General features: G+C 40.9%; 1 protein-coding gene across 2 annotated transcripts in view; it reads right to left on the reverse strand.

The window, feature by feature from the left end:
* Positions 1-3,317: 3,317 nt before the first annotated feature.
* Positions 3,318-27,956, reverse strand: part of oxsr1b (oxidative stress responsive kinase 1b) — a 45,408-nt gene continuing 20,769 nt past the window's right edge. For both annotated transcript variants that reach the window (XM_074622558.1, XM_074622559.1), the window contains exons 4-18: positions 22,002-22,143; positions 14,231-14,286; positions 13,868-13,977; positions 13,390-13,491; positions 13,100-13,233; positions 12,740-12,788; positions 10,899-10,964; positions 10,692-10,814; positions 8,817-8,852; positions 7,939-8,118; positions 7,802-7,857; positions 7,631-7,683; positions 7,120-7,188; positions 6,862-6,926; positions 3,318-6,535 (exon numbers count right to left, since the gene is read on the reverse strand). In XM_074622558.1, coding sequence (XP_074478659.1) covers positions 6,461-6,535; positions 6,862-6,926; positions 7,120-7,188; positions 7,631-7,683; positions 7,802-7,857; positions 7,939-8,118; positions 8,817-8,852; positions 10,692-10,814; positions 10,899-10,964; positions 12,740-12,788; positions 13,100-13,233; positions 13,390-13,491; positions 13,868-13,977; positions 14,231-14,286; positions 22,002-22,143 — 1,316 coding nt within the window. In that variant the 3' untranslated portion in view covers positions 3,318-6,460. The remainder of the gene's footprint in view (positions 6,536-6,861; positions 6,927-7,119; positions 7,189-7,630; positions 7,684-7,801; positions 7,858-7,938; positions 8,119-8,816; positions 8,853-10,691; positions 10,815-10,898; positions 10,965-12,739; positions 12,789-13,099; positions 13,234-13,389; positions 13,492-13,867; positions 13,978-14,230; positions 14,287-22,001; positions 22,144-27,956) is intronic.

The following is a 27,956-nucleotide window of genomic DNA, read 5'->3' on the forward strand; positions in this document are numbered from 1 at the left end:
GGAGATCCATATGTTTTGTTCAATCTCTCCCAAATCGTTTTAAGACCAAGGGAGGGTTGTCTGACATTTACAGATCTAATTCTGAGTGCCTGCTCACTTGTACTCTTACCCAGCCATTTGATCAGCAAATCCATTTCTTCACTTGCTGATAGCTCAAGATATTCAATTGTGTTGATGAAGGTCTCCCTCCAGGCTTGGTAGTGTTCGGGTAGGTCATCAAACTTTGTCAATCCTGAGGACACCAGCTGGTTCTTAGCAAGAAGTCTGGCAAGATCAGCTGTTGTAGTGTTGGCTTGATTTGTATTGGCTGAGTGTGATGGCTTGTAGGGGAGAGCACTGTGTGATCTCTGCTGTAGTAAATCTGTGTGAAACTGCGGTGTTTCCCTCTGTTGGTACATCGGTCTCCTATTGATGATCTGTGATTGGACCTCACTTTGAGCAGTGTAATCTTGCTGAGGTGTGAGTGCTGGAGGTGGGGGGTAGTGAATGTCCTTTTCTTCCTTAGGTGCCTGTGGAAACTGATGCAGGGCATGGTGGGTGACATAGTCCTCAGTTCTTTTTAATGCGCTCTCTTGAAGGGGCAAGAACTTAATATTTTGAATGTGGTCTGAGCCATCCATATCTGCTGCTGCTGTCTCTAGCACTACAGCTTCTGCATGAGCAGCTTCCGCTTCTCGTTGTTGGTTGATGTAATCAATTCTGGCTTCCAGCTTGGCTTTCTCAATTTTGAGTTCACTCTCCTTTTCTGTGAAGGCCAGCCTAGTTTTGGCTGCCTCTGCTTTGGCACGGGCTCTTGCTGCTTCTAAGCTGACTCTAGAGCTTGTTGATGAGCGTGAAGAGCGTGATTTTCTGGAGCGATGGTGAGAGAAGACTGTACTTGATTCAGTACCATCTTGTGAGCCTTTCACTTTGTCTTCATCTGGATCCTTTACTGACTTGACTGTGGTTTCCATGGCGATGAAGTGTAGTGTAGCTTGTCTATCTTGAAATCCTTCTTAAAATCCCACATTAGGTGGTCATCTTTTTACTATGCTTTCCTCACTCAAAGTTGTTGCAGGCAACGTGTTTTTCAGCTATACAGCCAGCTCAACAATATATTCTCCAGCATTGCATTCTCCAAGGAACAGACGAGTTGTTGTATTTGGCAGGATTTAATGGAGGAAAATATGTAATTTTGTAAAACTGAAAAAGAGCACAAAATACAAACATCAGATAAGTGTGCTTGTAAGTACTAAATAATATTTCTAATACATCAATAGAGAAAAGATCACTAGCATAACTAACAGGTGCATAAAAGTATGTTTACACAAGAACCAATGCTTTAAACATCAATAAATCTCTATGTAGTTGACAACAAACTAACCATCAAAATACTTTACTCAACCTAAGAAATGGTGACATAAACATGTTCACATAACTGATAATAGTGAATAACTTACAGATGAAGCCGGTTTTGTGGATTTATGGCACAGGATTAATAAGATTATACACAGATGATTCTCTGAGCAAAAAGGAGCTTCCTGAACACCACTTCCTGTTATTCTTTGTTTACAATGACCTCACTTCCTCTTCAGTACAGCTATTTGCAGACGCCACTAGGGGAGTGCCAAAGGACATACAAAGGGAACACTTTACACTGGTTCCAATACAATATCCCTTAACACATTTTAGCACTTTTAATGAGTGTGCCAAGTTTCGTTTGTTTTTAAGCAACCCTAATCCCTCAGAAACAACTTCCTGTTTGATGGCGAAAAATGCACCGCCACGGCAACGGCATTTCACGAAAACTCAAAAGCTTCTCCGTCTGGCATCATGAAAGTCTTACCATTTTTGTGACCAAATTTGAGGTGGATCTGGTTAATATGCTAAGAGTAGTACGCCAATATATAGCCCCTGTAACTTCCTGTGGCCACTAGGTGGCGCTATGAGTATGATTCAAAATTGGACTGTAGATGTCTTCAGACGCTCATCAAACGTATTTAATTTGTTTGTTCATGGCGACTCATTAAATTTCGCCATGCTGCCACGGCGCCGCTGATAAAAACTCACAATTTTCAAAAGGGAAGCATCATCAATATCTTAAAGCTTTTCTGACCTAATTGCAGGTGGATCTGATTAATTTGTGAGGCAGAGTACATCAACATGTAAAACATGACATTTCCTCTTACCACTAGGTGGCGTTTTGACTTCAGCCCAAATTTGCACGTGGATGTCGTCAGACAGGGACTTTTATCACACGTTAGAAATTTGGAGCAGATTAGTTAATGTACGCCGAAGTTACAACAACTTCCTTTTTTTGGGCGAAAGGTTCTTTTTCGCGGCCACGCCATGGCAACACAGTTCGATAACTTTTTGATCTTTGAGCAACTTTTCATCACAAAGGTCTTAAGATACTACTGACCAAATTTGAAGTTGATCAGGTTAAATCTTTAGGAGGAGCTCGTTAAAGTACAGCGCCTGGACATGGTAAAAAAAACAACTCAATATGAAGATTCTATATGGCCGACTTCCTGTCGAGTCTACGGTATACCTCCAAATAGCTTCTTTTTTTTTTACACGTCTCAACATGCTACATATACCTATCAAATTCTGATCACTCGGTGCTCGGGCCCTGTTGTATAACGTCCTCTGTAACTCTGAAAGAGCTTTGTCAAAGCTAGGAAAGTGATGTCATCAGGGTTATCTCAGCTCAGGCTTAGAGCCTGTGTTATAAACTGGGAAAGTAGACCGTAAAAGATATCAGCATTTACCAGACATGGTGGTTCTAATGAAGAGAAGCTGTCGAGATGCATTATGGGGATTGTAGGATCTAGGGTTTTGGAAGCTTTGATCCATACTAGGGACTAAAAGTCTGTATATTTTTTACCATTTAAAAAGGTTCAATCTCTTAAAAGTGCTATACTGAACGGCTGGAGTGCCCCTTTAATGTTTAGAAGAACATAGATAGACATATGGACTTTATCTGGGTGAAAGTGTTGTAAAAGGACAATTGCAGTCATAAAGATAGTGAGAACAGTAACCTTGGAAGTCAGTGAGAGCAGAGGATAAAATCCTTGCGTTTATACTGTTAAAGAGCTATAAAATAATTACTAATTGAGTAATATAACTTCATAAAGAGAGAGCGAGAGAGAGAATGCTTAGGGCAAGAGTAAGACCATGTATAAAGTCCAAAAGGGAACCTACCTAAAGTTGCTCTGGTGTCAGTTCAGTGTCTAGTCCTCGCTGTAATATTAATTTCTATAAACATTTATTTATTTACAGGAACAAAATGACACGTAATGGTACACAATTAAAAAAAAAAAAAAGTACACAGGAGGGGCTGATATGCTCATTCTTTATTGATTAAAAATAATCAAGAGAAACATGCTTTGAACTCCAAAACGATCAAAAATAGAGCAAATGAAAGAATGAAAAAAAAACTAAAAACAGGTGGAAAATTCAAATATATTACAGCCTTGATGAGTTATTGCCTGGACAAAAGTGTTTTTTTGCCGGTAATCTGTTCAGTTGCTACAGCTTTGTTAGACTACATGTAAGCCGGACAGAAGAGACTGTTGGAGAAATGATGAGAACAAAGCCATTAACTCTTCAATCTACGCAACACACATTCACATTCACTCACACACACTTATCCTGTACTTGGCTGCTGTCAGCTGCAGACTGAACCAGGAGAATGGCACCAAATACTGCAGTTCAGAAACGTAAGAGTAACATTGGGTTGCTGACTTTGTCGCTCCTTTGGGGAGAACAGGTATCCTCACGAGTAACAAGAACGAAAGACACCTCGACATTATGTAAAAAAAAAAAAATTCTCAATTTAAGGCTAGCGTAAAATTTAACATGTTTAAAGTCAAAATACAAAGATTTCCTTAGAACATTTTATCAATATGGCATCTGGAGGGTTATCGCATTATCACCAAATGAAAGAGTAAAACCTTGCTGGCATTTCAGATTTAAAATAAGTACTGTAAACGGCCTCCACTTGGTATTATTTAGAGTTGGAGACAAATTTGTGGTTACTCTGCTCAAAATTTGGGGAAATTTAAGGTGGCGTTAACCAGTGCATCAGGACAGCTGTGGCTCCACAATTAAATATGTTCAAACTTTTCAAAGGCAAAAAGGGAAAAGCTGACTTTTTCTTTTATGTAAATAAGTGTCATACATGACATAATGTCCCGCAAAATGAATTCAAAGCCAAATTTGCAGTGTCGTCATCTTCCTTCATGCAGCGCCGCAATCCACAATCGTGTCATAGGACAGAAAAAAGGCCAAGAGTGAAACACCAGTATAAAAACAAATCAAAGCCAAATATTATTTACATACTAGAGGTTAAATCAAGTACTTATGTTTCATCCACATAAACAAAAATGCACTTAAGTCTTCTTCTTTTTTTCTTTACGAATTTGAGAAACTGATTCCAAACAGACACAAACTAATACCGACAGACAGACAGACACATCTGCTCATACAACACTTGTGGTTTCAGCTGTCGTTAAACTTTTTACTTTAATTTAATCATATAATCAATTTTGCAAAAAAAGGACCTCAGTATCCTCTGTAAAAATAAAGACAAAAGTCAATGCTATCTTGCACTCCATTTCCATAATAATCTAAGTTTTATAATTAGGTAAATTTGTTGAAGTTTATATCAATTTGAAGTACTTTCTCTACTACCTAAAATATGAGTAATATTTTGAAACCAGCTTCATTAAGTCGTCTCACGTTTATCTCTTTCATCAGGATACTTTCATTTCTAATAATGCTGGTTGTATCAATACTTAAAAGGATGAGACTTATTCATTATTTTTCGTATTGTCTTATTGTTGCCCAAAAAACTATTAAAAAATGCTTAATTGAGCCACACTGTTGCACTGGGTGACATGGTGGGCACTGTAGTATAAGTAATGTTTTTATTTATACTGTTAACAAACCATGAAATTATAATTAATGTTTTCTAATTATTAGTAATGCTATAAATGATATTTTAAAAGTTTATTGTTGCACACATTTTAATATTTTATATACTATTTTAAGGATTTGTTAATGATTTGTAAACCTTTAAGAAATTTGTAAAACATCTTATGAACATTACCAGATATTGTAACACTTTGTTAATAGTTAATAACTGGTTTGTAAAACCATCTATAAACATTATTTGCATGGCTATTATAACATTTCAACTGCTGATTATAATACCTTGTTAAATGTTTAATAAATACTTTGTAAAGCATCAATAAACATTATTAAGATTATTTACTTTGTCAAGATAATTGGTTTCTGATCCATCTATCTATATGTAATGTTCATAGACGTTTTACAAAAATGTCTTAAAAGTTTACAAATTGTTTGGTAATCGTTAACGAATACTTAATATAGTATATAAAATGTTATATGTGTACAACAATAAACTGTTAATACTTTACTAATGTAATCAGAATGTAATTGTTATCAGCAATGATACAATATATAATTTGTAAACTAATCATTTCATATTACACAATTTAATGATAAAATAACAGAAATTAAAGCATTACTAGTAAACATTATTAATTATACTTTCATTGTTTGTTAACAGTAAAATACCTATTAACTAAGTTTAACAACAATTTACCACTTATGATGGTTATTATAAAGTGTTACCGTAGTTTATTTTGAGTCAATATACAGTATATACACCCTCCTGCTGCGAATACTCACTAGAACACCAAATGTGTATTAATCCGCAGCTGAAAATAGTCCCCAACAAATGCACCATTTACTTCTGTTTGAGTAATGTTTGATAAAATCTACAGTGCCCAGCTGTTTCAGAAAATTATTTTGCCATGTTATATATTACTTGTTACCTCTACAGTGAGAGACTAACACACTGTTGGTTTTCATTGCATTTGTAGACAAGAAAAATACAGAATAAACCTCGCTTTATCCTCTAAAGATTGTTGCTGTTGGGAGTAGAGAAGTGAAGTAAAAAGTTTGACGTGAGCAGCTGAAACCATATTTGTACATTTCAGACAACATAATGCTCCATATGGTAACTGGGGACTTCCCCCCAAAAACGTGCATTCAGTAGTTCTGATGAATATAAGGCATTGTTACACTTATCAAGATTCAAGGGCGTTAGTTCAGATTGTGCAAATGCATCACATATTAGAGAGAAAAAAGTAACAGGATGAGGGAGACCAGAAGTGAAAACTGTTTGCTGTAGATACTTGCATCCTTCTACATATACGCTGTAAACCTTTTTTTTTTGTTGAGTGATTCTTAAACTGTACGCTCTCATACTTCAGCTGACCACAAAATTCAACGAGGCGGCGTCGTATAATCCTATGGATGACAAAACGGTACTGTTTTCTTTGGCAGTAGTGGTTTCTTTACAGCCATAGAAAGAAAAAATGCATTTAACTATTTTTTTTATTATTTTCACATTTTTTAGGCAAGTCACGGTCCCAGGTAGTACAACAGTTTAACTAATGCTGAGCTGAGCAAAGCCCATCAATTTGACGTCATCTGGTATTTCAGATCCCTCAGTTCCAGAGGCCTGTGAAAATAAGAATAGAAAGTAGTGAGCAATGAAGGCAGCGAAGAATTAAAGTCAACTGTGTTGCAAAAATCAGCCTTGCAAATATTTTATGAGGAAGATATCTACACTCAACGCGTTTATTAGACCTCAAACATACGCAGATTTGCTGAGTAAAAGCCGTTTCTCACCAGTGTGATGCAAAAATGCGGTGTGGGAATACGATAAAACAAAAGGTGTACTACTCATTTTATTAAACTAAACAAAACTACAACCCCCAAAAAATGTATATCAGTGATTTATTAGAAACAAGTGCTGTCGTTTAAAGATGAAGTTGTAGCACTCACCAGTTTGAAAGTGACATTTTTATTGGATTGAGGCTCATCAACTATTTTCTGCAAATTTGCAGCGACTGAAAAAAAGACAATGTTTCAGCCAAATGAACACAAACAAAAATGTTTAAGAGAGGAAAATGTGAGACAATGTGAGATTGAGAAAATGTTTTTTTAGCATATGGCATAGCACATTGACCTTCAGGTAGGAAAAAAACACATAATATTGTGTGTGCTGTAGGGGTAGAGGAATGTTTTTCTGTTATCACTGACCTATTACTAAGTCCCTCCCGTCCACCAGGCCTGCTGACACCAGCTCCTGAGACACACCGTCTGCTGTGTCTGACAGGTCAGAGCATAAAATTAGTTAAAATAAAAATAAAAAATTACATATTAACAGGGCATAAGTGTGGGTTAAACATTTCCACAACACTCGGGTTCCTGATACAATTGCAAAAATAGCTGATAATGGTTTTGGGGAAAAAATACTCTAAGCTGTGTTTCAGCATCTATAGTTCTCAGTGCTGATAAATATTGAAATTAACTGGTTTTCCAGGAATTCAGGCCTATGTGTGCTCATTTATTTTGGCTGCTGTGATGGAAAGCTGAAGCTGCAAAACGAGTTTAACAAAACACGAGGTGTATATTGTCAGTTTCCCTTACTGATTACACAAAATGTTGCATCCGCAGCCAAGAAGTCTTAACCTCAGGACATTTTTTAATCTACTTGATGACACCAGAAAACAGAGGTCGGGTTTTGATTAATAAAAGAAACTCCACTTACCTCTTCCTGGCATGAATTCAAAGCGGATGTCATTTAGCTCCTTCTTTGAATTTCTGAAGAAAGACCAGATCAGAGGAGTTAAGTTTGTGGTTTGTTGGTTGATAAACAAAGATATCAGGTACATAGAAGTGATGGAACTTAGATAATTCACGTGGTAATGGGGAAACATACCTTAACCTTAATACCAAACTAATGGGAGCCTTGACATCCCCCGTGCCAGCTAGCGCCTGCCAAAATACAGAGAAATACATTTGAGTAGAGTGAAAGCTTTAAAAAAAACATTATTTTTAAGAGAGTATTAGACTAACCTGTGTGGGAACAGCAGCAGCAGCGGGTACGCCTGCTGTGGGAGACGTAGCCGTGGCAGTGGGTTGAGCGTTGACTCGTGTGGGCTGCAGTGGAACCTGGCCTGCATGCTGAGGTAGTTCTGCCTGACCTGTGGCCGTCGGGTGGAGTTGACTACTTGACGGCTCAGGAGTCTGGAAAACCTGAAGGAGAAACATCATCAAATGGTCACTACTACAGTGGCTTGTGATTTATATGAGGAACTGATGCTGTATTTAAGTGAACACATACAAAAAACTGGACTTTCTGAGGCCTGTATTACGTAGAGAGCTCAACATGACAATGACTTTTGTTTGTTATTGTGTCACGTGACACAGTAGCAAACAGACCGGAGGACAACGGTGGAATCGTGAGCGAGAGTTGGAGAGAGGAGTGCCACGGGACACCGGTGTTGTCAGAGTTTGTTGGTACAGAAGCCTAGTTTAATGATATCTAAAAGATTTCCAACGTCGTGGCTGAATATTTAGATGATTTCCACCATGTGGATGCGACGCGAGATTTCAGAACGAGACTTCTCCGAGCGAGACACACAATAAAAAAACAGACCGGATCAAGCGAAAGGGAAGAAAAAAAGTTTTATTACTCTGTAGATTCCTTTCCATAATGTTGTCAGACACTTATAATAACCACAATGACATGGGAAAATAGGGTCCAGGTTGAAAAATACCAAAGTTAACCTTCAACTCAAGAAGATTAGTTTGACTTTGTTAGAACTGCAATACTTCACCTGCACCGTTGACATTTTATGAATTCCATAAAACAGATATTTTAGATTGTTTGCCATTGAATTGTACAGAAACCACACCACTGCTACTGTAAAGAAAGAACTTCTGAAACTCACCTCTGAATTCTGTGATCCCTCCTTCACTCTTGGTGACTGTTAAAAACAGATAAAAGTAGATAACATTCAGAGGAGGACGTCACTGTGACTGCGTTGAGCAAAGCAAAACAACAGCACGCGTGGATGCAAAGAACACACAGAAAGCAAGAAAGGTAACAAAAAAAAAAAAACAGACTCAATCGTTTACTTCCCTCATTCATCGGTCCACTTAGTTTATCCTTTAAGGTCATGACATTAGAGTGAAAAATTCACGTTGACAGAATATTTTTTTTTACAAATAGCCCAACACTAGGTGCTGTAGTAATTGAGCTGTAAACAAGTTAAAATACATATTCTACAATTTCAGTTTTAGATTTGAAAAGCAGAGAAGCGGCAACACAAAATCAGGAGAAAGTCACACTGTTACATGGTCAAACTGTTTATCTGCAAAACAAAACAAAAAAAGTAAACCGACTCTAAGGAACGGAGAGTCGGACAGAAGGCCCAAATGAAGACAAACTGACTTGACTGAGAGGACGTGATGTGGCGTTTGGAGGAAATCTGCTGTCTGATTAAGAGAAAGCGACTATTCAGGCTGTTACTGTCTTTAACACACGGACATTACGCAGGGGACTCAGCCAGGCTCCGGTGTCTAATAATATGCATCTTTTTCTGGGCAGATGAGTTTTATATTGGGAGAAGAAAAACACACACACATTGCTTGAATTCTTGAGCATCAGTTCGTGGGAGTTTTTGAGATTTAACATCCAATAGTGCTGGTGTAAGAATTTGAAGTTCAGTTTGCCAACAAGTAGCCAGTGAAGCAGCATCAAAGCAGCAGAGATGTGGTAAAAAATTTGAATCCCTCGATGGTCATTAGTGCTCTCGTTGAAAATGATTTACAGGGTTGATGAGTAATTTGCCTCGTATTGATTAAATGTGATTTGGTCAGTATAAATAAAAAAAAAGTGATTTAGAAAGAGAAACGGAAATACAGATGGCTTCCAGGAAAGGGAACTCTCACTTCTTTGATTAAATGATGCTTCCAAATAAATTATTTACGCGTGTAATAGTTAGGTGGACATTAACTCTCTTCGCTCCCTTCCCATAAGTCACTAAATATCTCACTGTTTAAAAAACAGGCCTGACTAACTGTCCCTGACGAGGTTAACTTGTGGGTCAAACTCCACTCGCATGTGATCTGCAGCATGCACGGATGTGTGCTTACAAATGATGTTGTCAGCCTTTCCTTTCATCAAAACTATTGAATAACATAGCCTGGGTAATTACTAGTTGTCTTCTGATAGGTTAGTGTGAAGTTACATAATGCTCGAAACAAAGTCACGACTGTCTGGAGTATAAGAGCTTAGCTGTGTGGTCGATTTACTCTGGTTAAATCAAGTGTCATTCCTACTAAGGAGTGAATGAGTGTTAAACCAAAAGGGCAAGATGACTAAACAGAAACAAAACTAAACAGATAAACTTATCTGAGTATATTATCTACAGCCCTCACTCTATCAACAAAGGTTATTCTTTCCTGCGCCTTTATGATGCTTGTGTGCTCCCTAGCTAACACGTGCAGACTTGAGAGAGTCCTTCCTTGTTAGGGGAACGCCATCTGTATTGTGGTGGCAAGTGAAACAACCCTGGACGAAGGCAGCTCGAGTGGGTAGGCGAAGCGCACTTGTCGCCTGGTGGCACTAGCAGGCTTCACCTGCTGCTCCTTGGCCGTCAGACAGAACATACACACAGACTCAGTGGAGAGACAACGGACAGACATGCTACTGCACAGACACGAGAGTGACAATTTAAACATTGTACAGCGGTTAAAAAAAAAGACAACACATGTATAGTGTGACAAAAGGTGTTAATGTGCGCATGTGAGGTTCATCTCACCCTTAAGGCGGCGACGGCTGCTCTGCCCTCTTCGCTTTCTTCATCGAACTCGTCGTCGCTCCACTCCCATTCGCCATCCTCCGTTTTATGCAGCCGACCGCTCGAACCCGGCACCCGACGTACCTGACGACACACGTGCACACAACTGAGCTCGTCTTCTTAGCAATAAAGCACAAAGTGTAGATTTAAAAACCTCTGACGTCTTACCCTTTTCGACCTCTCTGTTATTGTGGGCGCCCTCTGAAGCAACCTCTCGTGTAAATATTCATGGGTCTGTTGTAAGAGGAAGGAAACAAATGGCTGTTACTCCACAATCCTCTATGGGTTTATTCTGTTACCTGAAATTGAACGTGCTTTACTACGACTCTTCGCTACACTGACTTCCTGTCAAATGTAGAATTTCAAAATCCATCTTTTAAAGCCTTACATAACTTTGCTCCACCATATTCTGCATCAGTGAGTCACTGACCCCCATATAGGTCTGCTAGGCCTCTCAGGTCGTCAAAATAAGGGCCCCTGGTTGTGCTCCGCTCAAAGTGCAAGACTTGTGGTGACTGAGCGTTTGCTGTCCTGATGGTCATGTTTGTAAATGTAAATACTCTAAAAGACAATTATTGCTAATATTTGATTTGAATATTCGTTCGAATGCTTCTTATTGTTATGTGTCTGGTATATACATTTTAAAGTTTCCACTTACTTTAAACCAAACATTCCTACTGTAAACGTCAGTGTGATTTTTTTTTCTTCAAATAGTGGACATTTCTCTGTCTGGCTGAAAGATATGATGTTGTTTTTTGCACATAGAAAAGATGAAGTTTACACTAAGAGGGTCTAGCGAGCACTTTCTAAAGAAGTGGCAACCTTTTGTCTCCTATTTTAATGGCTGGTCTGTTCTCATCATTGACCTGTAACAGGCCCCTGATAAATATACTCCTTAAATAAAATTATAAACCAGTTGAAGTAGAGTTTTTTTTATTATTATTTCACTTTAATTAATTTTTTTTATATTATTATTTATATATTTTCTTTCATATGAATGCATTTTCCTTTACATATTTTTATTTTATATACTTTTTAATCTTATTTTTTAATGTATATGTGCGTATATGTATATATGTGTGTGTAGGTATGTATGTTTGTATGTATATACACAACACATGTATATATGTATATTTTCTTTCTTCTCTAATGCGTGCTGTTGTTGTGCAGCGGTTTGGCAGGGTGGAAGGGTGGGTGGGAAAACGGAAATATAAAAAATGGTGACCTGTTAACCCGGCATGTGTTTATTGTTTGCTTATGTTTTTCGCCAAAAAAAAGAAAAATTGGAAAAAAAGATGGTGGACATTTCATTTGGGAGTACAATTTCAAATAAATTATTGACAAACAAACTCTTGTTTCCAACATATAGTGACAAACGAGCATATTTCACCAACAGAATAGCAAATTAATAATCATATGCTTGCTTGATGGCCATTTGAATCCCTTCTGCAGGCTGACTTGGTCCCAAAGTTTGCTCATTTCTACCAGAGGTGTATCTGTTCTAAAATAATCACTAAAGCCTGCCCTCTGCTGTACAAACAGAGTACTGCAGTTCTTGCTGCTGACCAGGGTAATGTACAGCAAACTGGGCAGTGTGATACGCTGAGCCGGCACTGTTGTTGTTCCAGTTGCTAGGGCACTGGGCAGCCAGAGGCTGGAGTCACACTGCTTATCCCTGCTTTTGTTAGAAAAAACGGCTCTGCATGGTCAATAATGAGAGGAATGCTGCAATGGCCTAAGCTTGGGTCAGACACACTGACAAGTGGGAACTGGTTTATTTTCATCTCTTCACGCATGACTGCCTCTATTTTCTTACATTAAACCCTTTTTCAATCATTTAAAAACTTCTTAAGCCAAGACGTCATTAAGAGCAGCTTCATTTTAAACAGAGGCCATTCAGATCCAATCTTTACTCATCAACCAGCTCAACTGGTGCCTGAAACGGGGATGATGCTGACTCACTTTGAGACTGATCGAGTCTCACGCCCAGAGGGAACTCAAGCACCTACCTTTGCTTTCTGAAAGAATTTATGCTTCAACAACTCGTTGGATGTCGGCCTGAAAAAAACAGCAGAATGACAATAAATGAGTTTTGTTCATTTCAGCTTTTATACTCTCAATAATAGACGGAAAAATGTGCAACAGAAGCAGGGAAGCACTGCTTTGCTTAACATGTGCTGAGCAGTGTAAATCAGTTCTACTTAGTGTAAATTGACTGTCCATGACTGCACATATCACATGCTTTTTTTGTAATTTGCACATACTTACCAAACTGCAGATGAGGCAAAAACACTAATGCCTGTGATTAACCATATCTACTGACATTACGTGTTATATGAGTCTCTACATAAAGGTATTACAATAAACACCTTTTCTCCGGGTCCTTCTGTAGACACTGGGAGACCATCTTCCTGAAGGATTTCCCGTATTTCTTTACCATCTCCTTGTCTGTGATGCCGGTCTCCAGGGCCGGGGGGTCATTCTGCAGCGTCAGCATCAAGACCTGAAGACACCAAAAAACAAATTGTCACGAGGGCACAAAAATTTGGTATCTCATCAGCCGTGTCCTCAGTGAGTCAGAGGAACTGACTTTGCATTTGTTCTGGGTCATTAACCCCACATTTTCTAGGTAAGCTCGACATCTCCACAGTGTTCTCACCTTCATTGGCGGGTATTTGTGATAAGGTGCGGCCCCCGTGGCGAGCTCGATGGCAGTGATCCCGAAACTCCAAATATCTGCTTTGAAATCGTAACCCCTCACCTGCGGGGAGCAGAATCATATACCATCTTCATCTTGTATTGACATGAGAGCAATAAATTCAAATATCCAAAACGTACACTGTGTTCAAGGAAGAAATTGGTTTGCTCTCGGAGTAGACGGCAAAAAGCCAGACAGTTCTTAGGATGGAAATGGGCTCATTTTTCAGGTGCCAGTCTTATAGTATGGTGCTTAGTCATAGGAGACATGATAAGATATGGCTACAGGCATTAGATATCTAGTGAAGAATTTAAAGAAAAATGGCTGCTTTGTGACCGTCTTTGCCAATTAAGTTCCTCGCCTGCTAAGATAAAGCTGTGTCTGTGTTTTTTTTCTGTTGTCATGGTTATTCCTTGGCTCCGCGCTAAAGATGACCAACCTGCTCCATGACCTCTGGGGCCATCCAACATGGCGTTCCCACAAACGTCTTGCGCACTTTATTTCGAGTCATGTCACCACCTGTGGCTAGAAAGGCACTGACGCCAAAGTCTGAAGGAAGGGGGAAAAAAGAGAGGAAATAAAATTAGACAAACAAACACACAAGGGACAGTGTGTAAGCAGTAAGTCAATAAATTCTGTCCTCCGCGGACTAGGCCTGCTGCGCATAAATACCCTGAGATGTTGGAACAGACTTGGCAGTCTAATGGGGGTAAATGAGGTTGCAGCACAACTATTTCTTCACACCTAATCTGGGTCACTAGTGACAGGTGCTGAAAGGTGGCGTTGCCTCTTGGCTAAATACCTGCGATTTGCACTGAACCGTCGTCCCCGAGGAGAATGTTTCCAGCCTTCAGATCTCTGTGAAAGACAAGAGGAGAATTTGGCACATTAAATGAACGCCTGTGTCAAGGAGCCGTCGGAGAGAAAGTGATTGAAGTAGCTCATGTGGATCAAGCGGTGAACGTGAACAATAAAAGACCTTTAAAGTCAGAGTGATGACACAGAGTTATTAATTATCTCCGCCAGGCGTAAGCCTGTAAGGAGATCATGCGCTCAGTCGTATGAGCGTGCATGTGTCCGTCTGTCCACGGCTAATCTCCCATACTACTGGACCCATCAGCCTAATATTTTTTGTGCTCATTTATAACTCTATGCTCAATGACCTCTCGTGGTTGCGGGGATTCACACATTTTTTGCAACATTTTGGCCTTGTCGTGGCTCAAAAACTGACATCCACAGAAAAGCTTGGTCTCATTTTGAAGCGGAGCATCTGTAGATTAATTCCATACCCGACATGTTATGATCCACTAAAGTTAGGCACGATGCGAGATGAATAAATCCCCCCTTTTTGTGATCTTCGCCGTCATCTTGACTGTAAGAGCGCCGAGAGGGACAACTGAGTGTGATTCAACTCTTGAGATGGAGACACACCTGGCGGAGATCTGCAACTCTACCGAGTGGACTTTTATTGTTTTTAAGTATTTTGAAAGAATACTTTAGTTCTACCTCCCAGTCTATACAAACATAGGATCCCATCTTTACTTGATTGCTTATTGATAACTTGTCAAAAATGAGGGATTTTATACATCTTGTTACAAAAAATAAAACTTTCATCTCTCTAGTCTCTACCACTCTAAGTTTCTATTTTTTATTTTATTTTATTTTATTGGCAACACACACAGTCTGTAGTTAATTTGTTCATCCCCCGTTCAGTCTCCCCTGGTGGCGATAAGAGGATCCAGCAGGGACAGCTGTCTGACTGCCTGTCTGCCACCGTGCTCGCTCGCACACAATTACACAGAATGAATACTGCCACCTCACCAGCCAGACAGTTGTCATAGCAACAGACTTTCAGAGATAAAGTCGAGAGGGGTCAAGTGAAAGACGAGGAAATAAAAAAGTACGGATGGCAGCGGTGTCACAGAGGACAGCGGTCAGCTCTTTCTGCCGTCCAGGCTTTCAGGGAGTGAATGTACATTTTAAAAAAGAGAATAATGGGAGAAAGACTTCGACAGCACAAAAGAACACGAAAGTGGTACAACACCAGAACACTGTCAGCCATTACACATCATTCAACAACTTCTAAACAGATTTCATGTGCACAAATTACCCTGAGACAGATCTTAACACTGTACTGACAGGCAGACAAATGATTCAAGAGAGATGCAGTCTCAACAGCGGAGCAGTTCCTCTTGCTACCACATGGGGGCACTGGAGTCAAAAGCTTGCAGCTTCAGCTGAAAGGTAAATGCTGCTCCAGCAAACCCATTGGTCTCAATGAATGTAAAAATAGACTTGTCTTTGGAGTACTGGTTTGGAGATGAGACTCCCAAGAAACAAAGGCTCACTTTTACCACTTTATTGGGCATATAATTCAATCCATATAGACTATAAACACATGCCAAATACCAGATACACGGGGGGCAAATGCTGCAGAGATAATTGTGGTGGTTGGAAAGATTCTTGTGCTACTCAGAAAAGAATACAGCCAAAGCAACTTGAAATGCATCCCCTGAAACATCCCCTGCATCACTATAACATCTATTACCTGGGGTCCTGAACTTTTTTTCTGAGATTTTACAGCAAAAAAAACTGGAAGGTAGGAGGTGAAGTATGTAGCTTGGCATAAGCGCCCCCCCTTCTCCTGTAGCTACAAGAAGCACAATCTTTACAAGCAACCCACTCAAGACACACAATGTGCTGAAGGGACTCGAGAGTTTGCAGGTCGCAGTTCAGATCTCTGCTGCTGAATACTTGAGTGTAGACGGGAGGCCTCTTTTGCTGAGAGTGCTCCAGTAAAATACAACAGATCTCGTAGCGACAGGGAGTGGCAAACAGTGAGCCACAGAGGGAGGAATGCAGCATATGTGACATATTAGGACCATTCGCTGAAAGCAAAACATTGGGATTCCCCCTGGAGCACAAAATGACTGCAGGGATGGTAAAACTATCCAGAAGCAGAGTGGGATGCTACGCAGGACAGGGTGTTGGACGACTGTATCAATGCTTCTCTAAAGTAAAACGTTTTCAGCAATCAGCTCAGGCAGAAAGAGCCGACTGTGTACTACATGTGGCAAAACTTTGATGTGCATCTCTGTCTAGACGAGTTCAATTACGTAACTGTCACACTGGGGATGATGCAGAGGACGGGAAGGGGACATGACAGCCTTTGCTAGCGGCTCCGAAAGACAACCGTAGCCACCGAAAGGTCTGCTGCTGTACAGACGTCTGTGCTCCGCGGCTCTCCGGTTTGTCTCGCTGTCACTCCGCTGCCCTCACATAACAGCTAGGTGATATTAGGTCACACTATCTTCCAGTTTCTTGCACTCACTACTTCTGCTTAAAAAGTAGAGCTCATCCTCCACCTTGGGCGCACAACGAGGATGATTTACGTCTGGTAATTTGAGATGTTGCTTTTTAAGGATTAGGGTTGAGGTGCAGAGTTGACCACCTGAGGCTGAAAGTTAAGTCTGGGAGTATCCCAAAATACTTTTCCTGGTTTACACAACCACAGTCCACCTCTCTCTCTCTCTCTCTCAGTGGGTCCAGTCATGTCTTATAGTGCTCGTGATTCAGGGTTTAGCCAGGGCTAATAATATACTGTATTTTAATGGAGGTATTGTGGGTTCAGTCCAGGTCAATTAACCACTCTGGCCATCACAAGACTTAAACCTGCAGAATATGTTTGGCATCATTGGGCAAAAATCCTATAATGACCTTTCAGCATATTGTAATTCAAGTACACTGAGAGAACTCCTGCACCTCCTCTTGGCTCTGTTGTCAGGCTTTAAAAAATCTAGCCTGTGACGGGAGACTTTGGCCAATCACAGGTCATTTCAGAGAGAGATGTTTCTGAAAATATTTGAGGCGAGTAATAGGCATTACAGTAACATAATATGGATTCATATTTGATCAGCGCTGCCTAGTTTGACCGCTTGATCGGAGTCTGTGAGTGATTGACAGCTGCTCATAGACAGCAGGCTCCAGCACGGCTTTGATTGGTTGTTTTCCTCCGGTCTGTGAAATCTTGCAGATGACATTAGGAGCACCGGAGGACACGTGATTTTTTTTCAGATTACCTGTCTCATGCACTACTGTCAGGATCTAGTGACCGTTTTATTTGTTAAATCATATTTGCTCCAATTCTACCTACTTGCAGCTTTAATGGAGGTATGTAGGTTCAGTCCAGGTCAATTAACCACTCTGGTCGTATCACATGATCTGCTAACTTATCATCTCGCTTCCTACATTTGTCCAAAGACTGTAGCTGTAGGAACCCATTCTCCTTCTACATCTGGAAACATGCCAGTAAATTGAGCCATGCTGGTTGAAGAAAAATAGCTTTTTGTTTCACATACCACATCAAGATGAGTTTTATATGAACAAAGATCTTAAAGCTATTAATCAGACCCATTTTACTGCCGTAGTGTCCCACAGTGTCCTGTTAAGAGTTATTCCATTACGCACTGTATACATATGTCTCTATATGACATAATCAGCTTGTTCCAAGTCCCAAATTCAAACTAATCTCTGAGAGACAATATGTTAATGTGATTTTAAGGTGGATTTTTCGATTTAATATGCTCCACTGTGATAAAAGACAACCCGTGAAGCTGCGTCATTCGCGGAGAGCGATCAAGGCGATTCTGACTGTGTCCCTCCTGCACTCATTGAAGAACCATGAAGGCTTTGGTTCAGTGCAGCAGATTGTAATGCTCTGAGAAAAAAGGCTGCAGAGTGCAGACAGTCATTAACATTCACAGGAGAGGAAGAAGAGGAGGAGGAGGAGGAGGGAGGAGGAGGTGGTGACACAATGCACCATGCAAGTTCAAAGAAATACTGTAGCGGAGAGGGGAAAAATAGTCCCAACTCCTACTAGTGATTCATCCATATCTTACAGTAGTGGGTGGGATTAAGCCAGAAGAATAACCGCCATTTTATGCTTATTTCTATGTTAAATCATATTAGAAAATAAAAGGTGATCTGCCATTAAAAGAATATTGAAAAATGAAGAAGATATGTGTGGTCTCTTCATATTTATGACCTGCTGAAATGATAGCCAGGTGGGAACGGCCACGGCATGAAACTGTCAAGAAGATTGATCATTCTCATCTGGCAGCTCCCGCACCTTGCAGCTCCGCCAGGGCACCTCGTGTGACATCACATCCTGGTGCCAGGCTCGCAGTGGCCCTAACAGGGCTGTAAAAGAGGGTTTACGAGACGCCTCGTCCTTGTGGGTAGCGGTGCCCTTTTTGACCACAAAAATATCTTCCCTTTGCTTCTCTATCTTTATCGCTTTCTCCATACTGATGAACTTCATTCTCATCAGTTTTTCCAAATCAATTTTTATTTCTTATTTCGTCAATTTGCCAGATTAATCCGCAGCGAGAGACTCTCCCAGACGCTCCCAGAGGCGGCGTAACTACAGCCATTACCTGATCATTACTAAACCACATACCGAGTAATTTGCCGGGCAGGGCCCTCCCGTGTACCATCGGAAGATGAGTAAGGCTAAGAGGGCTTGCCAGTAATTAACTTTGATTTTCTAAGATTTCAACGGACAACGTTGTCATGTGCACGGCGTCTACCTGCTGCTCGAGTTAGAGGTCAAGTGTCACCTTTGAATCTCTGACTTTCCGAGCTGCTGTGAATGTGGAGGTGGAGCAGTTCGCCGTCTCGTGGTAAATGTCTCCGGTTGAGGCTACACAGCCCGGGCCGCGAGACTCTAATTGCTTTTCTGCCGTCTCAGGCTGGATGGAACATATCATGTGACAACTTTCTCTCTTTCTCCCTCCCCGTCAAGTCTCACCCCGTTGACTCTCTCCATCACCCCCTGCCCCCTGGAGCTCCGACTCATATGATCCAGCTTACACAGGAGGAACGCGCACGGCGTTTACATCAGCAGACACCGATCAACTGACCGTGGCCTCTCCACTCTCACGGCATGTCATTTTCCGTGCTGAGGGATTACCTCACAATTTCTTTTTTTTCACGCACCTCAGAGCCTGGGGTGGACAGAAATGATAAATGAATGATCCATTAATGACTCCCTAATGTCTCCTCAGACGGGGCACAGAGTTGAAGGCAAGTTTTAGGTGGGGGAAAAACATTTCCGTCTCTCTGGCGCTGACCGATAACCCTGTCACATTATGCTGGAAGTGGATACTTAAAATGCTGCAGCATAGGTGTGCCGCAGTGGATTCTCCATTTAATTAACACAGTAATTTAAACAGTGTAATTCCAAACATCTCTACCTATAGGATAAAGCCGTTTTTCTAATTAATGAGTTGATGCAACACATCCCTCAGTCATCTAAGCTCATGGTCAAGGTCTTCAATCAAGCCTCTCTCTCCGTTTCTCATCGGCATGCTGCCGTTAAAAATGCAGAGCACTTAAACAAGCTGAGAAACGCTGTGCATTATTTACACATGAAGCCTGTCCCGGGCTATATGTGTGCCAGTGGGGGAAAAGAGACATGAGTAAATGAATATTAGAGGTAGCGCGATGACTTCTACAGCCCGGTGTGTCGACAGGGTTCGTTGTAACAGCTTGAGTGCATGGACTTAGCCGGGTCTTGAGCTGGCTTAGAAGAGAGCTTCAGGGATTTAATTTCCTGTGGCACGCAAATCTGCCATTCACACATTCCATATTCATACTCTTTAAGATTATATCGGTCCGGAAGTCGTGGTCTACTTACAGATCTCTTGGAGCAATTTAAAGTTGTTGCAGTTTCATTAAACACACCGAAGGATTTTTATCATCTGCACAACTTTAAAATTAATAGGAAAGAAAGAGAGTAAGTTTGATTTTTTCATTCATATCCATACTTTACTGGTAAACTATAAACGTGTCAATACTGCTTATTCTTCTGGAACGCTTGTCGCAGTCCCGTCGGGGATGTATACTGCCTCATCTCTACACAGATCCCAATAACAAGCCTGACCTTTAGGGGGGAAAGTGTCCGTCTTAAAATGCCATTTCCTTTGGTACAGCGACCCGAAGAATACCAATCACTTCCACGTATTTAACTTTGCATTAAACCGCGCACTAAGACCATGCATTCATTTGCACAGGTTGCCTGGTTACACTTCCTTTTTTGATTAAGAGAGGAAATATGTGACAGGATCACTGAAAAAATGAAAGAGTATGAAGGCAACAGATACCACATAAGTCAATTAGCCACCGTAATATATAAAAACAGACATTTATGCTAAGTAGTACATTAATGAAGCCAGTGAGAGTTGGCCTTAGGAGAGTTTATATGTTAAGATGTCTCCATATATTTTAATTAATATGAAGTATTAAAGGGATAGTTTGGGTGTTTTGAAGTGGGGTTGTATGAGGTACTTATCAATAGTCCGTGTATTATCTAGATGACAGTCAGGACGCCCCCAGCTTGGAGAAGCAGACAAGAGTTACCGCACGGAACCAAAGCAATGTACTGCTGAGGATTGGGCTGGCAGTAAAACATATTAAGCCACCTAAAAGAAAGGCACAACTACTGTAAAAAAAAAATCAATATCAGTTTAAGTGTACACTATATTTAGAATATTTTCACCACTTTACCTTGCCGTCAAACGGCCCTTTCTGATGGGGAACTGAAGCCCTTGTATCCATCTATGCTCTTACCAAAGCCACCAGACTCCATTGTAAAAAATCAGCAATTTTACCTCGCAGAACTTGTGAGTTGCTGGTCTACCGCTGCCTCAATCGGTTAGTTTGTTTGTGACTTTGGCAATTTTGAACTAATCACACAATAACACAAACTAACTAACCGATCAAGGCAGCGTTAGACCAGCAACTCCCGTATTCTGCGAGGTAAAAGTACTGTTTGTTTTCAATGGAGTCTGTTTTGGAGAGAGCAGAGATAACGGCTTCAGTTCCCCGTCAGAAACATAGACTGTATTGTCTCATGGCAAAGTAAATTGGCGAAAATATTCTAAATATAGCGAACACTTAAAGTAATATTGATTTTTTTAAGGTGAGCCTTTCTTTTAGGTGGCTAAAACAACTTTTTATACCGGACAAAGCAGTACATTGCTTTGGTTCCGTGCAGTAACTCCTGTCTGCATCTCCAGTAGGTAATACACTGACTAATGATGAGTACCTAATACAATCCCACTTCAAAACACCCGAACCATCCTTTTAATATGAAATCTGCATCTGAAAAACATTTAATTATGACTATTAGTTAATTATTTATTAGACTCAAAAAATGTTCTCATTAAAATACTGCTTTTATCAAAAAATGCATCTCATATACAGCAATCTGTTCTATAGTGGGAGCTCAAGATATAAAGCATTTCTATTATGCTTTGTATCTGAATTAGTGTGTCAACTCAACACAAAAACAAATGGACACAGACTCCACTACAATAACATAATGTCTCATGTAGTCAAGGTGGGACCTAATATTAGTAGGACACCTTTTAGGAGAGCAACAGTGAAGAGAACGTTTCTGCTCCATAAACCCTCAAGGATAAGTGTGATAAAGCCTCGGAGCCTAGTGGTGATAGAAAGTCCTGTGTCAGTTTTATTAGAGTACCAGAGTACAGGGCCTTGATTCTTGTTACCTGTGGATCTGTCCGTTCTTGTGGAGATACTCCAGGCCTTCGAGCACGTCTTTCAACACCGTGGCTATGCTGGCCTCGTCCAGGACGCCCGTCTTGTGTTCGCCTCGCGAGATGATGTGCTTGATCACGTCCAGCACGGAGCCTGTAAGATAATAACCACAGGACAGTGGTTGATAACAAGAAGCACAATGGCATACATAGTTTCTTTGTTGAAAACTACATTTTCAATGTCAGAGAGAAATGAAAGCTATCCAGCAGTCGCCCTCTTTAGAAATGGCGGGGTATATGAGGAGTTAACTGATGATGCTACAGCATCAATGAGAAAGTCACCTCGGGGTAGCCTATATAATTTTTTAAGCCTACTGTAAACTAAAACTTATTTATGAAAACACATACTTCCTGGTGGATTGGCAGACATTCAGTCAACATGATTCATGTATAATTATACTGTTTGGATAAATTACATTGTGGGTACACAAAGACCGTTTTTTTCCAGTTCCAGTAAGATGGATTTTATTGAAGGAAAAAACAAAAGATTTAGCTGTGCTAAGACAAAGCCCTTGAACCATAAACATCATCATGACCTTTTAATTTGGCCGTGGCAAAACAAACCAATGGTGGAGAGAGAGAAATCAAAACATTTGTTGCCATGCGTTCTTTAACCCCCAAGACCCATGACCGACTTTACTGTCTTTCAAAAGGCTGTAGCCGGTTCGGTTTTAAAGCTAGAGTAGGTACAGATATTATGTGAAACTAGAAAACCTAAGGAAACTATTGGTGCCAACCATGTCATACTAGCTTGTCAGAAAGGAAGCTCAGTAATGCTCAAAAGTTAGGCTACATTTTTGGCGAGGAAAAACTGCCATATGTGAATGAAAATGGGTTCTATGGGTACCAACGAGTCTCCCCTTTACAGACTTGCCCACTTTAGAATAATCACATGCAGTTTTATGCATGCAGTACAAAGGTGTTACTTTCGCCTGTTCTAAAAATGGTCTATTTGAATATTGCTGCATACTGGGGTCCCTAAACAGTCTTTGAACTGCATAAACTGGGTATCACTTAGACGCTTATGGATCCAATGAGCAAAACTGTGTTCAGGTATGATGAAGTTAGTCCCCATAGTAGCCATTATGAAACTTGACCTCACTGTATAAAATGACCAAATGATAAAGGTTTTTGATGCCAAATCACAGCTATGGTGTTCCTCAATGTTTCGGAGTCTTAATGTGATTATTGATCATTTTTATCAATTTTCAAATGGTAAAAAAAATGGTTATATTTAGCACCAAATCTGTGTAACAAATGGTATCAACCCAAAAGTTGCTGCAACAACTTATGAGACATAATAGAGCATGGGAATGGCCATCATATACTTCCATCATAATGTTCTTAGCCCTTATACACTTTCACAATTTGTTTTAATTAATTCATTCAATTAATTCATGTCTATTTCTGATTAATGACTAGAACAACTTGAAAAACAGTGCTGAGCTGCATCTCAAATTAATTTTCAGGTTCTCAGCTTTCAGATGATGCACACCACTTCTATGTGACATATACTGTTGACCTGCTGTATCCCACTAAAGACCCCCTGTCCCCCCTTAAAAAAGACAAAAAAAACAGGTCTATTGTGGGTCTCAGAGGGTAAAAGGGTAAATCCGCTGTTTAAAAATAATTATGTTGTGCCATCTACGATATTAAAAAGTAGCGTCAGTATCTACAAACAGCGACAACTGTCTCAACTGTCTCAGTGACTAGACAGCAACAAGACATGAATTTATGATGTCATTGGGGGACATTTTTTCGACTTGGTTCATTGACTTTGTTGGCTCACGGGGTTTTTGTCTGAGGTTTTCCAGCCAAACGAAACTCATGCACACAGCTGGTAATCAGAAAATACGCCCAGTTAAAATCAGCATGGCTGCTGTCAGAGTCATTTCATTACTCTCAGAGCAGCTCTAGGATTTTACTCTCGCTGACAACATCATTACAGTCTGACGGAGCGCTACAGTTTTAGAAATAACATACTCTATGTGACTTCTATTTCAGGGTGCATGTGGCTTTCATGCCTTTGGAATTGGCCAGCGATCTGCATGGAAGATAAGTGTGCATGTTAACATTTGAGGTTACAAGTTCAAACTGTTTTCTTTGTCCTCAGTTGCCCGGGCTGAATGGAGAACGAGAGCAGCTCTGCTCGCTGACCTGGCGGGTCACCACGTCTCCCTCAGCCTGGCTACTGCTGAATAAAAAAGCAGCGCTCCGGATGAAAAGTCAAGACTGCCGTCAGTGTGTGATCTCCACAGAATAAAGAACATCTCTCTGACAAGAGGTTCGCTATTTTGCATTCGGTGTGACAGAAAATTGGGCGACACTTGTGAATGGCGACGGAGCAGAGAAGCAAAAAGAATGGCTGACAAGCTGTATTGTGCTGCAGTGATACACAAACACAGTGTCTGTCCCTCAGCCACACACACACACTTGCAAACAAAAGCTGGAAATGGCCTTTTCAAGGTCCTGAAAGACTGTCCGTGATACAATTCCAGCATCTAAATTGATTGTGTTTTAGCAACGGTGCCAGGCTAAGGGTGCAAAGATATCTATTTGCTCAATCGCTTCAGGTTGTCCTCGCCTGCGGCACTCAGTCGAGCTCTGCATTACCCAGAGGAGCCGGCGATGACGGGCCGCCGGAGACTAGACAGTGTTGGTGCAGAGAGTCTTAGACACAGCGAGGCGCGGAGGCAGAGTGAGGGAGAGAGAGAGAGACGGTGGGTTCAGCGGGTTCTTCGTGCGCGTGAGAGTGCGCGGTGAAAAATGTGATTCAGCAGCAGTGAGGAAAAGAGGCTCATTCAAAGAGAGGACGTGATGAGGAAAGGCGGGAAAAGCAGCCTAGATGTGTGTCGTGAGATAGCGTACATGTGAGTGAGTGAAGCGAGAGGCGAGGAGAGTGCAGCCTCCCGTCTCTGATGTGACAGCTCTTTGAAGCTCATTGAGAAAAGGCAGTGTTTTTTTTTTTTCCTCCTCTGTTCTCTACACACGGTTCCCTCCTCTCTCTCAATGCTTCTGCGCTCATTGTGATGTTCATCTCCTTGTCTGAGATGGCAGGAGGGAGAGGGAGTGACAAGGAGTGACAGGTGACAATGGAGGAAGGTGCTGAGGGAAAGAGGGAATCGAGTCACAGCCAAAGGGAGGGGGAGATGTAGTCCTAATGAGGCAACAAATTAAGGTTCGATTACATGAGAAAGTGACCAAAAAGCTAATGAGCGGGGAACTTAACCTCGCTCACTCAACTGGATATGAAAAGTTACAGCCCTGCTTTATCGACACACCATTAAAAAGGAATAGCTTGACATGCTTATTTGCTTTCTTGCCAGGAATTAGATGAGAAGATTGATACTGATGTTGGTACAGAGAGTGGTATCGATCTTCTCATCCAACTCTCGGCACAAGAAAGCAAATAATCCAACAAAAATTTCCTTTAAGAGAAAAGGGAAAGGTTGACAAAGATAAAGGGTAAAGTAACACAAATAGTGTATAGTTCCTTTTTCAAGCACGTCTCAGCGGCACTGAGGGGAGAACAATTCTAAGTGCTCACACACAGCATGATGAAGGCTTTCGGGAATCACTAAATGCCAGCCTTGTCAGCCTCTTTCAAATTCATCTGATTGAACTCTTCATGCCTCATTAGGTTGTTTCAACATGCTGACACATGACTGACAGGTTAACAACCCAAAGGTTCATTTTGCATGGGAAAGACTACGGCTTCCAAGACAAATGACACCTGTTGGCCTGGTTTGGAAACGGCGCCTCTCCCAAGGCCCCCACAGGAAGAGTTTATACAAATCGCAGGGGGTGAATTGAGTCTCGACAGTGTAGCGCACTGTAGAGTAGAGCATGCAAAAAAACTCAGGAAAATGTCAAATCATCATTTCAGTTCCATGTTGGATTAGTCAAATATCTCTCTCTCTCTCTCTTTCTCGGGATTTCAAACAAAAACTGTGAAGGTGTAAGAGCCGCGAATTACTTCATCGCCTTTACAGTCTTTTTGTCTGAGACTGAGCGAGAGGATGGGAGAGTAAAAGGGGAGCAGGAGGGAAGAAAGGGTAGGTGGACGAAGGAGATGAGAGCCGGTGCCAACTGGGCTAAAGGCCGATGGGGAATGCCAAGCGAATTTGGAGGGGGAGAGGGAGGGTGGGGCACGGGAGGGGCTGTGGAGAGGCATAGGTGGTGCAGAGACAAGGTGTACCTTTACTTTTACTCAGTTACACAATTTGCCAGGGGGGGAAAAAACAATCCTAAGACCCGCCCCCCTTAGTTACTGTTCATCGTCTGAACTGCATGAACCTGGAGTCATCATCAGCATCAGCATTCTGGCCACATCATGATGTGACACATCCACTGGCTCCAAACTTGAGTCTTTTCTCATGCTAAATTGAAACAGTCAATAACAATCTGCTGGATCTATGACTCCACTCTGAGTGGCACTCGATTGAGCGCGGCAGCAGTGAAGTCGGTCTGCGAAGGCTGCACATTAATCTCCTGGGAACACATTCCGCTGCTTGCTTTGGCATGACTCATATTCTGTCCCAGTGGGTTTCAGTGGATGTCTCTCCGATGTGTATTCAGTCAGCCACGGGTTATGCGGCGCGCTCTAATGAAACAGTTGTTCACATGTCACATTCGGAACAGGAATTTCCTGAAGAGCCCCGCGCCTACTGCGCACCGACTACAAAACTCAGCTCTGCAGGTTGGGCCTTGAACGGATTTAACAGAAAGGAGGACAGTCTCGACTGAAGATTAGGCCTTTTACAGTTGAAAAACATAGGACATGAAGTCTAAAATAGGACAAGGGATATGCTTAACTAAAAGAGGCATTACCATTCATTCTTTCACACCTGTAGTTTGATTAATTTGGTGCGGATCAAGGTGGAAAAAAATTATATATTGTGGCATTTTAGTTTTGGTCCGGTTCCTACTGATTATAAGTATTATTAGACCGTAAATTGACCACAGGTAGAAACAGGACTGTACAAAACTGTCTTATACAGTACTCAGGGCTTGTTACAGTGGGATTGCTGTCACACACTATTTTAGGGTTGTAATTGACCAAAGAATTTGATTTTTGTCGACTAATTGATTAGTTGATTTAATCGACTGAGATGTGAAACGGATTTTCTCTACAAAGAAACAAACAAAAGCAACACTTTAAATCTTGTGTTTGCCAGAGATGAGCTCATAAGTTTCTTGGAAATAAGTCATTCACACAGGAAAAAAATATAAAAACGACAAAGAGGGGGCAGTATTAACATCGTTTGATCTATTAATCAGGGAAAATACCAGCGCTGACGTGCATACGTGTTGATTTGCATTCATAGGTTATATACATGGCCTTATAAAGATCAATTATAAGATCGATTGCTGAACAGATTTCACGATCAGGAGATGGATTAGTTTAGTAGTTTAGCTTTTGAAATCATGCTAAAATCACATCCGAGTCCCACCTTTTCAGGCAGTTTAGTTGTTTGGTCCGCACCAGGGTTTGACTAATAGTTTTCCCACCAGCCCAAACGAACCATACTAATCAGGCAAACAGACCTGATTTAACTAAACCAAACAGGCTAGGTGTGAAAGCACCATTAATCCGCTGATGCTTTAGTGTAACAATATGCAATGGTGGACTTTTTTGTTGTACAAGCTAAAAAATGTAAAGTCACACCAAGATCAAAAAGAGGTTGATTGCATGTTGTGAGCATGTGCCAGTGAAAGACCTGTCAGGATTCATACTTCTAATACTTGGAGTGTCAGAAGATAGATGTTTCAACCATTTATCCATTTTGTTTAGTGTACTTTTTCTTTTACTTTTCTGCTAGCAGTGTATGGATTTCCGGCACAACTTCACCTACTTCCAAGGTGCCTGCAGAAGGGAAAGAGTGAAAAAACGCCAGCAAAACTTGT

The sequence above is a fragment of the Sebastes fasciatus genome, chromosome 21 (assembly GCF_043250625.1).
Source record: "Sebastes fasciatus isolate fSebFas1 chromosome 21, fSebFas1.pri, whole genome shotgun sequence".
Lineage (NCBI taxonomy): Eukaryota > Metazoa > Chordata > Actinopteri > Perciformes > Sebastidae > Sebastes > Sebastes fasciatus.